Source organism: Malus sylvestris, chromosome 8 (genome assembly GCF_916048215.2).
Source record: "Malus sylvestris chromosome 8, drMalSylv7.2, whole genome shotgun sequence".
Taxonomy (NCBI): domain Eukaryota; kingdom Viridiplantae; phylum Streptophyta; class Magnoliopsida; order Rosales; family Rosaceae; genus Malus; species Malus sylvestris.
The window spans coordinates 12,589,569-12,601,029 of record NC_062267.1 but is presented as its reverse complement, the minus strand read 5'-3'; the positions used below and the strand labels follow the sequence as shown (position 1 = coordinate 12,601,029).

The 11,461-nt window shown below is 36.8% G+C and overlaps 1 protein-coding gene, 1 long non-coding RNA gene and 1 pseudogene across 6 annotated transcripts; all 3 read left to right on the top strand.

The window, feature by feature from the left end:
• Positions 1 to 1,797: 1,797 nt before the first annotated feature.
• On the top strand, positions 1,798 to 4,625 carry LOC126632709 (2-oxoglutarate-dependent dioxygenase AOP3-like). The gene is made up of 2 exons (XM_050303169.1): positions 1,798 to 2,218; positions 3,824 to 4,625. Exons 1-2 carry the CDS (start codon positions 1,842 to 1,844, stop codon positions 4,446 to 4,448), a joined length of 1,002 nt encoding a protein of 333 aa, XP_050159126.1. The 5' UTR covers positions 1,798 to 1,841; the 3' UTR covers positions 4,449 to 4,625.
• Positions 4,626 to 6,409: 1,784 nt separating this feature from the next.
• On the top strand, positions 6,410 to 7,792 carry LOC126631368 (uncharacterized; annotated as a pseudogene).
• Positions 7,793 to 8,099: 307 nt separating this feature from the next.
• LOC126631614 (uncharacterized) lies at positions 8,100 to 11,461 on the top strand. Of its 5 annotated transcripts, none has more exons than XR_007626414.1 (6): positions 8,100 to 8,450; positions 8,590 to 9,584; positions 10,089 to 10,207; positions 10,367 to 10,562; positions 11,004 to 11,100; positions 11,186 to 11,461. It is a non-coding gene; the product is annotated as an uncharacterized LOC126631614 (long non-coding RNA). The 5 variants fall into 5 exon arrangements; XR_007626412.1 differs by having other exon boundaries at positions 10,075 to 10,207; XR_007626413.1 differs by having other exon boundaries at positions 8,590 to 10,207; positions 10,367 to 10,429; positions 10,509 to 10,562.

The following is an 11,461-nucleotide window of genomic DNA, read 5'->3' as shown; positions in this document are numbered from 1 at the left end:
GATGTCTTGCGGTCAAGAGGAGGGAGGTTTCTGCGTCAAGTGTGAAGGCTGCTAAGGCTCTCGCTGTGCTTGAGGGTTGTCTTCTAGCTAAATAAGAAAATTTTACCCAGGTTGTTATGGAATCCGACTCTCTGTCTATCATCACTTGGTTAAAGGAATCGATTAGCAAAGCAACTTGGGAGGCTTTCCCTGTGCTAACCCGTGTTGAAGACATTGGTGCCTCAATAGTTACATGCAAATGGTCCTGGATACCAAGATCGGGAAATGAATAGGCGGTTTTTTTTGCATCGCACCAGGTTCCGGAGATGCGCAACTCTGTCTGGGTAAATAGGCCCCATCTCCTCATGGTTGTGTACCTTTGCTTGCCGGTTGCCAGCTTTCCATGTTTCCTCTGCCTTCTGGCTTTGTTTATGATATGATCCGTTGCAAAAAAAAAAAAAAAAAAAAAAAAAAAAACAACTCTTTACTTTTCAACAATTCAACTTAGAGAACTGTGAATTGTACGTAATTCTTTCTTTGTACTTAATTGCATAACTGGAAATTTAACCATCGATCTAGTAATTCTTTCTTTGTACGTAATTCTACTTACTTTTTGAAGTGCTAACTTAGTCATAACCCATTTTTCCACTCACCTTCACAAATTGAGATAACACCAATAGGCTTATATCTACTTATACTTTATCATAACTATAAGAACTCTTAACAAAGACGTGAAGGTTACGAAGGAATTTGAGATTCTCTCATAAAATCAATTGATAATATATGGGGTAATTCAATTTTATATAAGCACATGTAGAGTCATTTAATTCTCTAATGTGAGATTCACGTTTTCAGTACGCTCCCTCACATCTGGAGTCATTTAAGCCACAACGTTGATAATACATATTGACTGACGTGAGGACATGTGGAAGCTCAACAAGTGGATTAACCTACTGTCATACTATGAAGAGAGTTAAAGTTCCTCCATAAAAATAATGGACAATATGAGAAGTAGCCTCACTACTTATAACAACATGCAAAATCCCTTATTTCCGGTATAAGATTCACACTCTCAATAACCTAGACAAAATTGGTTGTAGGGTTGTTTTAACAATTCATATTTTCCACACCAACCTTTTTAGTAGTATGTATTCATTTTTGTTGGTTAGAATTTCAACAAGGTATGTATTCTACATCTTAAAATTTCAACAATGAACGTATTTGACGTCCACTTTTTTTAATTGCTTTTTATATATTTATATTTTTTTGTCAAACACTATTGAGAAGAAGGTTTCGAACAAAAACCGCTGGTACAAGGATAAATACTATCAACTCTTTGAACTACAGGTGCTTTTTATAGAAACACTAAAAAGTATAACGCATATGAAAATTATTTGAACTGTTAATTTCTAATGATTAATTCTTGTAATAGTATATCAACGTACAACATTTCTCATATTTTGATGATTCTTACTTGGGGTAAAATTTATCACAAAGAATTTACCATATACAGATGACATTACGTAAAGTGAACTGCATTTTATTGTGGTAAAATAAAACAATCCCTCTAACGTTACTCTTTTTAATTACTAAATAACAAAGGTAATGACATGCCATTGTGACATAAGTAAAATCTATATAACCCAAGGGAAAAAAATGAGGATAGAAAGTGGAGTAGTACTGCGCAAATAACCAGCTAAAAGTGTAGACACATTTAATTTTTGGACTTTTTTTGGTGGGGGAAGGGGAGTTACAGTGTATGGAACTAGCTTCCTATAAATTGAGTGATTCCTTTCTGATTAAAAACTACGAGAGGAGTCGGAGAGTGGGAGACAGTTAGACAGAGAGAGAGAGAGAGAGAGATGGAGATGGATGATCAAGTACTCCCAATTCTTGATTTTTCAGATGGTTTAGTGTTAAAGCAAGGGAGTGAGGAATGGAAAGCTATGGGTAACAAAGTGAGAGAGGTATGTGAGGATTATGGTTGCTTTCTTTTGCTAGTGAAGGATGAGATCCCAATGAGTTTACGTGAAGAAATGGTGGCGGCAATGAAAGCTTTGTTTGATCTGCCTGAAGAGACCAAGAAGAAGCACACAAGTCCGAAGCCTTACCAGAGCTACGAAGGCAAGAGCCCTGTCATTCCCTTGAACGAAAGCTTCGGCATTGACGACGCTTGCTGCCTTGACGCAGCGCAGGCCTTCACCAACCTCATGTGGCCTCAAGGAAACCCTGCACTTTGGTGAGATTTTTCTTGCTTTTTAGTTAAACTTTGCAATTATAGATAAACATGTAGCTTTGACTTTGATCATAGCTTGCATTAGACTTTTTTTTTGTACATATGCATGCATAGCTCTCATCAAGATATATCCAAGGCCAAGTTTTCATTTTGCTTTTGTTTTCCAGGACGTCTGCTAATCTCACTCTCAATTTGTGTTTTGCACTTGAAATTAGTGTTCTATTTATTTCAAAGTACTCACACAAATGAAAAACGGAGAGCGAGAATAAGTTTTAGACCCATTTTTCTGTCATCTCTAAACTTTCTCTCAGGTCGTATATACTTTCGTTTGCCAAAAGTTGAAACCGATGAAAGGTCATAGATCGTGCATATGCATGGCTTCAAAGGTTTGAATAGCTATTTGAGGAGTTATAAGTTAATACTAATTGCAACTAAACAGAAGTTTAATCACTACCTGTTTAGGTTAAATTAGAAAATTGTTGTGCTAGCTTAAGGGTTTACTACTATATATGATTGAGAATCTTTCCTTATTAAGTTGGCTCACATTCAAACGAAGCAAAAGCATTAAAGAATAGTTTATATATGATGACATTAAAACTCCAGAAATTTGACATGACAATGGCTGCTACCCAACAGCCTCGCTACCAGCCAATGCCTCATTTAATAAGGCTTATCCCTTCCAAACAGATTGAATTAAAGGAGTGCCAGCTTTATATGATTGTTATATAGTCCTCGCTATCATGCCTGCACATGCCCTTGTAGAACTCCAGCACAGGGAAAGGGGGAAAGATCATCAGTTTCTTTTGCAATATGTAACTGCTTCATTTAAACCCCCCAGCAGCCAGTTGCACTTTCTTGGATTATTTACAATAGTCAACAAATATGTTATATAATTTGACTCAATATATATCACACCCATATCACGACAGTCTATATATAATAATAGGGATGTGCTATCCACACACCCCTTTTTACTTCTCACACACCCCTTGTTAATTTCTGTCCATTGATCTTCTTCAATTCATCCGATCCGACGGTCAAAAATCAAAAAGGTGTGGGAGAAGTAAAAAGAAGTGTGTAGATATCACACCCCATAATAATAATGGGTAGGTGCGTGCATATTCATGACCTTGATAATCCCATGTCACAAGCGAGTTTGTGTGAGAGTAGTACTAGGATGAGTGATCTTTTGAAAAGTCTTTGTGTTGCATACTCCTCATTTTTTTAACAGATGTGTACTTACCAAAATGGCTAAAGTAGTGCGTTCCCTATTTTGCACCGTGGTCAAATCAATCTCCTTCTTCATAATTTAGATTATTTAAGATTATATTGTTATTCAAAATCCAAGGTACATCATGTATATATATGCTAGTCATGGATAATAAGTAATGGGTACTGTTATGCACAATTGTATGATTGTACTTACAAGTTAACCTAACCTGATACAATGCACCACATGTCATATACATCTTCCGGCCTCCTTATTTCCTCGATTGATTATAATTTCCTAGTGGTCGCCTTTGCACTTACAAACTTCACTGAATGAGAAAACGACATATGTTGTTTTTACCGTTGACTATATGTGTATTTCGTTTTCTTGTGTTGTAGTGAGGCAATGAAATCCATGTGCTCCAAGATGATGGAATTGAATCTCATCATCCTTAGGATGATCTTAGAGAGCTTTGGTTTAGGAAACCACTATGACTCCCATGTCCAAAATACCACCAGTGCTTTTCGTTTCATGAAGTACAAAGCTCCTCCTCCTCCTCCAACTCCAGGCAACATCAACATTAATGCTGACTCGTCATCAACATCACTGTCGGCGTCGCCATCAGTTGCCCTGGGCCTTGTGCCTCACACTGACAAAAGCACCCTAACCATTCTGTGCCAAAACGATGTGCAAGGCCTAGAGATTCTGACCAAACAAGGCAAATGGGTTGAAGTGATGGTCCCGGAGGGAGCTGTTGTGGTCTTTGTTGGGGATGCAATTAAGGCTTGGAGCAATGGGAGGCTTCATGCAGTGACGCACAGGGTTATGATGAGTGGGGACAAAGAGAGGTACTCGTATGCCCTATTCTCTTTGCCAAAAGAGGAGGTGGTGATTGAAGTGCCTCAAGAATTTATAGACAAAGAGCATCCTTTGCTCTACAAGCCATTCAACTTTGGTGCATACTTTACATACTTCACGTCCAATATTCGTGAGGATGCACTCGAATTATATGCTAGAGTTTGATATTATATCATATAATATCCATGTTATTGGGTTAAGAGGATGTGTGTTTTGCAACAAGGTTACTATGTCAATGTCTGGTATGTTTTACTTTACTGCAAGACAATAATCATAATATGTATTGGGGCTAAGACTTTAGATATTTGATAAATAGAAAGTATCTTGCATTTTGTTTGGTGAAAAAAAAATTATACATGTTTGGTTTTGTTAGTTATGATCATTGATGGCACCATCACATATTTTCATCAATCAATTCACGTTGTAGTTAACTACACTTAAAAACAAAATATCGACAACATATGGACCACCTATTGATAATTGTAAGTTAATTAGCAATATCAACAGTATAAACAACAAGTGATTACCACGCGCGGTGCAGAAAAAACTTATGTTTCATAACATTTATACATTACTTGAATAATTAATATGTCTGATATAATGGGCTTGTGTAAATTAGGGCATTCACTGAAATGGTACTATAATTAGCTTAGCTGAGTACATCGTAGGTGTGGAGTAGCTTGTATTCTTGCAACTCTTTGAGCATGGCCGGAGCCAAGTTTCAAATTTAGACGGGCTAAATTTTCGAATGGGGTAGGATTGAAACAATGAAAAGTAAAAAATTGTTGGTCAGTTAGTTTACAGCAATTTTTTCAGAGTCCTCGAAGAAGAGTGCAAAGCTTTTAAGAAGTGCAGAGACAGTGCTCCATCAATGTTGGTGTTGAATATAATCTCTAACAATTGACTTGTCGCGCCATATATCTAAGCTCTGTTTTAATTAACTACGAAGATATTTTGTTGTATGTATCGTATTTTGTTGTACTACTTGATTTTTAATTAAATTTGAACTTCATATCAGATGGGAGAAAAGACATAAACTCAAACCTGATTGACACATTAGCTGCATACGAATTATGAAAACTCAAACCCCACCGTATACATCTTTATCTCGTGATGTAATGTGATACAGACTAAGCTTTGAACTTCAAGCCTGTAAATAGAAGTCATGTGAACTTATATGTAGTTAAATCAACATCACGGTTTGTAATCATATATAGCTAGCTAAGCCCTGCATTATACTCGCTTTGTTTCAACTTCAGACATGCTTAGTCGTGAATCACGATGACAAGACAGTTTTCGTTGACTCTTAATCGGCTCATTAGTCCATCAAACGTGGTCGTGATTGCTGCTCTTCTTCTTAAGTATGCTTTCATTATGGTGATACACGATTTTGCGTCTAAATCCACAACTACAAGCTTTTGTCGTCTTTGGTTAGACAATGAAAGGGATAGACCAAGTTTATTAGCCTCTGCATTTCTCTCTCGATATTGAGAATTTAAAATTATGATTCTCAGTTTCTTTAGTCTTCGTCACTACCTTAGGTGATGAAGTTGAGGTTTCACTATAAAAGTAATTGACAATATAGGGAGTAGTCCAAACTCTTGAAAATTCTTGCAATATGCGGAGTAGTCCAATTAACCTCTTAGAACATCTCCAAATAAGATGTCAAAATATCCAATTCAACAATAACAGTAAAAAAAGACCGCTGCAATGTTTTCCAACTGAGAAGTCAAATCTGATGTGTCATGATATGGAATAGTAGCTCTCCCCTTGCTGTCAAATTTGACAGCAGCGTCAAATATTTTTTTATTAATTTTTTATAAAGGCAAGATGCTGCCACTGAAGTTGGTACGCTTTCTTGTGTTTGGAGAAACAGTAATGTTATTCTTACCATATTTTTATACCACATTTATATAGCACCTTATGTGGTATCTGATGTGGACATTCACATCATTTAAATTAATCAGAAATTAATTTAAATTAAAAACCATTTAATAAACCAATAATTAAAAAAAAGTTGGAATTAAATAGTTATTGTGGTATATGAGGAGTCTTCTCCTTCCAGGCACACCAGGTCCATGAGCAACGATTGAGTTTTGTTTTCTTAGAGGAAGATAAAAGGGTTTATGGATCTTGGTTTTGTTTTCTCAGAGGAAGATAAAGATTCAAACCTGGTTTCAATCATTCATGGGCTACAAAAATTGGGAAAGAAGGATGATAGCAAAGATGAGAGTTCTGATGAGTTCGCAATTACAAGGCTGTACCTTTCTGAAGCTTGGGAGGTCAAGGAGAAGAGGAAGATAGAGAAGCCATTGATGAATTCGGGGTTTCCTGCATTGGAGAATGAAATTGACATGAAAGACAATCTCAAATGGTGGGCTCATATTGTTGCTTCTGCAATTAAATGACGAATATTCTGGTTCTAAGATTTTTTTGTACTTTTTTTCTGGTTTGGATTTTTTGACACTTTTTGTATACAGTAGATCTATCAGGTCAATTAATATTGTTCTACAACTTGTAAATGCGAATAAAAAGTAGAAACATTTTCATGATCAGATTATGAATATTTGTGCTTGACTTCCTCTACATTCTTCTTGAGCTATAAGCTCTGTTGCGGCAGGATTGCAAGATTGAATCTTGGAAGAAATTGGTTTCTAGAAAGAAAGAAGAAGACTCCTCGTATACCACAATCACTATTTAATTCTAGTTTTTTTTTTTATTTATTAGTTTATTAAATGATTTTTAATTTAAACTAAATTTTGATTAATTTTAATGATGGACTGTCCACATCAGATGTTATATATAAATATGGTATACAAACATGCCAAGAATGACATTACTCTTTAAGAAACCATCAACAACAACTCTCTCCTTCTCCCCCAACATCACGACGACGACAATGGTAGTCACAAACAAACGGGTGGCGGAGGAAGAAGCAGAAGGAGTAGCAAATCGAGAACCCCATTTCTCCTATTCCTCCCAATCAAAAAGCTTGTCACTGACACTTACAGACTTGCCACCATAGCCAGAGACATGGGCATGGACTTGCATCCTACCCCATCTCTCTCCCACATCGTTCTCTCCTTCCCGTCTGCACCGTCGTCGTCCTCCTCATCTCCCTCTACAGCATTGCCGTCCTCATTTCCATCGTCGTGGTCCTCATCGTCACTGTCGTCAACGTCTTTACCCGACGACGCGGTTCCCCTCCCTTTCCCCTGTCTCTCCGCCGCCCCAATTTCTTATCTTCGTGCATTTGTCAAGCTCTCCAAAGGCCTTTTCAAGCTGGTTTTTGTGCGCTCCGATTGCAACCCAGTGAGGCAAATAACGTTGGTAGTCAAAGCAATTGGAATTGCAGCTCAATGTCGTTGTTTTCGCGGCTCACCGATGACAGAATTAATACAATGGAAGGGTTTTCCCGGGTTTGGTGGGACTGGGATATAAGGGTTCTCCGCGGATTCATGAGAGAATCCGAGTTCCTCCAAACTCTTCATTCCAAACCCAGAAAGTAATATTTTAATAAAATAAAAAGAAAATAAAATAGTGTAATAAAATACTATTTAATTTGACATACCGGATGCAGAGCAAAATATTGAAAGATGTCAAAATGCCATATAAACTACCAAATTCAAATTTTACGTTTAAAATTTGACATCTATTTTAGAGATACTCTTACAAGTACTTGCAAGATTTTTCTTTCACCAATGGCTCTTATTACCTTCACATTACGGTGAACACCAATGTTGTGAAAGAAGAAAAAAGGAAAAAAAGAGGTTGGTTGAACAAATTGATGGATGTCTCTCGCACTCTACGGGCGTGCTTTCATTTCAATCTCCTCTAAGATTGTTGCCACGTAACTTTTTATTGCTCTCAACCTCCGATTGCTGTAGGAGCTTAAGCTCATCCTCACCGACCTTCCACCTCTTCCTTCATGCACCAATTCGAATCGAATCACTCGCTTTCTCTCTCCAACTCATCCCATTCCGATTTCCCCCAATCCCATTCCTGATGGTATCCAGGTCCAAAATCCTCTTCATCGACGGCACCGAAAGGTTCATCGTCTAGGCCAGCCATCGCACCTACTTTTTGGTCCGAGAAACTACCCTCTCCAGCCCAGCAAAGTCCGAAATCCTCGAGAACTTCAAGGATCAGGACTTCAATTTTGTCTTGGTTTGTAAAATTCCCAGCATTTTGTAGCTTTTTAATCCGATTAGCCTATTGGGTTTTGCTTGATTTTTGTGTTTATTTATTTATTTATAATTTACAGGGTGATCTATTTTTATTTTTTATTTTTTTTTATAACTTACAGGGTGATCTATGCGATCATTGCTGCAAAACCTTTATAATCGGACTCTATTTTAGTCTCCGACGTCGGAATTGGGATCAATCTCGAAGAACTTTGTGCGTATACCCTTTTCAAGGTACGGTCATCACCGATTTGAAGTTTTAGTTTGTTTGTGAATTTTTTTTTTCTTTTGGATTTGTAATTTATCCTTTTGTACCTGACCAGTTGTGATCCAATTATTTTTTCGCGCGTTTTGATTTTCCTGTGAATTTATATGGGTTTAGATTTTTATTGTTAATTTATTGATGTTGGGGGATCATTTTGGCTTATAGATTGGTTTGAACATTTTTCTGTCTTTGTTTTTTCCTTTGTAGTTTTAGTCAGATTGAAGTGTTCTTTTCAATTTCATGTTTAATTTAAGTGTTTAGGATTATCTACATATATATAATCAATTTTGAAATTTTAAACTAAATCACTATGCTGCAATCAAACCCACAGATTGTTGGGTCCAAAAGAAAAAGAAGAAGAAGGAGTGAACAACATGAAATTGGCTTTGGATAAGCTTCCACTCTCTTCTGTGTATAAACTCTTTGAGAAGTGATTTTGGTTGGTGCTTCCGAAAAAGATGATGGCAATTTCATATTTGGACAGAGAAAACAATAGGCATGTATAATGAAGTGCAATTTTTCGTGGTATTATCAACATGCCTGTTATAAAGAATTCTTCATTAAATTTTTTGGGGGTTTGTTTTTTGCTGTTTCATTCGTGAATTGTGTGTTTTGTTGTATCTGATTCCAGTTTTTGTTCTACCCATTACTTAAATTTTGCTGCTTTCCATTCGATTTTCAGCCACGAGTATACATCATTGAAGAATGTTAATGAATCCAAACATGGGTTTTGGGGTGTTCTTGCTAGAAAAGCCAAAGACATTCTCGACGATGATGATAATGGAGTTCAGGATTATCATTCACCTCGAACAACAAGGACGGATATACTGTCTATGCCAACAAGAGGGTAAGGTGAGATATAGTTTTCATCATGTCTTTATAGTAGCTTGGCATTTTCCAAGGACTTTTAATTGCAACTGCATTGTTGAATATATTAAGAATGATGGGGTAAATCGGAGAGGGAGTCATTAGCTTATGGATGTGTTAACGCATCCAATGTGTTGTAATCTTTTCGCTTCGCTACTTAAACATGTTAAGACATCAATTCTAAAAAAAACTTGGTCTGCTACTTTACTTAGGTGTTGTTGGTTTACTCCAATGATACTGCCTAGCTAGGATAGCCTTTCTTTATGTCTTAATTATTGATAGTGCTATCATCATGGTAGGCTATGTTGGAGAAAAAATTGTGCAGGCAAAGGCATAAGAGTGGTGGATTTTGGAAAGAAATGCAGATGATATCATTTTGTGCTGCTTAAGTGAAAGTGTCCTCTTCTGTTATATTGTAGAAAATTAATATAAGTTGTATATTCATGATAACTGACTGATTAAGATTGCTTACAAGGGATACATATGCAGAGGAGAGCTCAACATGAGGGTGTTGTTGGTTTACCTGGCCTGGATATGTTGCAAGTGCAGGGTTGTTCAAGAAAAAAGATTTTAAAGGATCCTTTGCAAATGCAGGATCTTCTGCCAAGGTATGGGAATTCCTATTATTAAATGATATTATTGCAATCTGAGTGTAATTAGTTTAGTTTTTTTTATTATGTGAAATGCTATTTACAATGTCAGAATGTTTCTTTGAATTCAGTTGTAAAGGTTTCTTTTTATATTTTTCCCTTTTTGAACATTTGCAGTTTTGTCTGGAGTGCACATTTTGGTTGTATGCAATTTGAAGAGGCTGCAAGGAAGGGATGATGGTATGGGAACTTGAATGTAGAAATAGTACTTTTACGTTATTCCTTCACTATATCATGTTCACTTTTTCTTCCTATGCAGTCATTAATGCTGGAGTAGTTGGATGTTGCACTAGTCTTGCTCTTAGTTTTCCAAGTATCCATCGTATTACAGAGTTCGATAATTTATAATTAGCTATCATTGACTATAGAGGTCGCACTTGGTGCGATGGCAAGTGCCTTTGCCCATGAGCGGTAGGTCTCGGGTTCGAGACTTGGGAGCAGCCTCTCCATAAATGGGGGTAAGGCTAGCCGACACTCACCTCACCCAGACCCTGCGTAAAGCGGAAGCCTTGTGCACTGGGTACGACCTTTAGCTATCATTGACTGTGCTATTAAAATTTAAATGGAACTCCAGATTTTTGTTCTCTCTCATTTTTGTTGCTCTACTGTGGTTACATTTTTTAAGTGATCAAGCTTTGTGATTGCGTATATATTGATTGATCTATTTCTTAAAATTGTGGTTAAAAGAAACCTTTTTGAGATTATGTGAAAATCCATTTTGTCAATCAATCTGATTAGTTAAATGTCTCTTTAGGTATGATTGGGTCCTAAAAGAAGTTAAAAGACTGCAACTTTATTCAGGACGGAATCAGAATCAAATTCTTCTAGCACTTTCTCCGATTTCCCAAAAGGTGAATTACAACAAAAGTGCTCCTCCTTTCTTCAGTGGTTGTTATTATTACCTCAAAACATTTGCATGTATGTGTTTTTTTGCAGGAAGCTCAAAGGATGATTAAGAAGAAAAGGAAATCATAGATTGGAAAATAGATGGACAAGGAGGCATAGGAATTTCTAGTGTCCCATACCCGTGACATAAAAGGTATAAAATTGTTAATTGATAATTGAACATAAATGCACTGATTATGAATAAGTATGGTTGCTTTTGTTCAATGTATTAAAAGTGTGAGGTGTGAGCAAGGCGTCCGAGGGATAGCCCGGCATAGGGAGGCGTGAGGCGAAGTCTCACGAGGCCTAAATTTTTTATTATATACA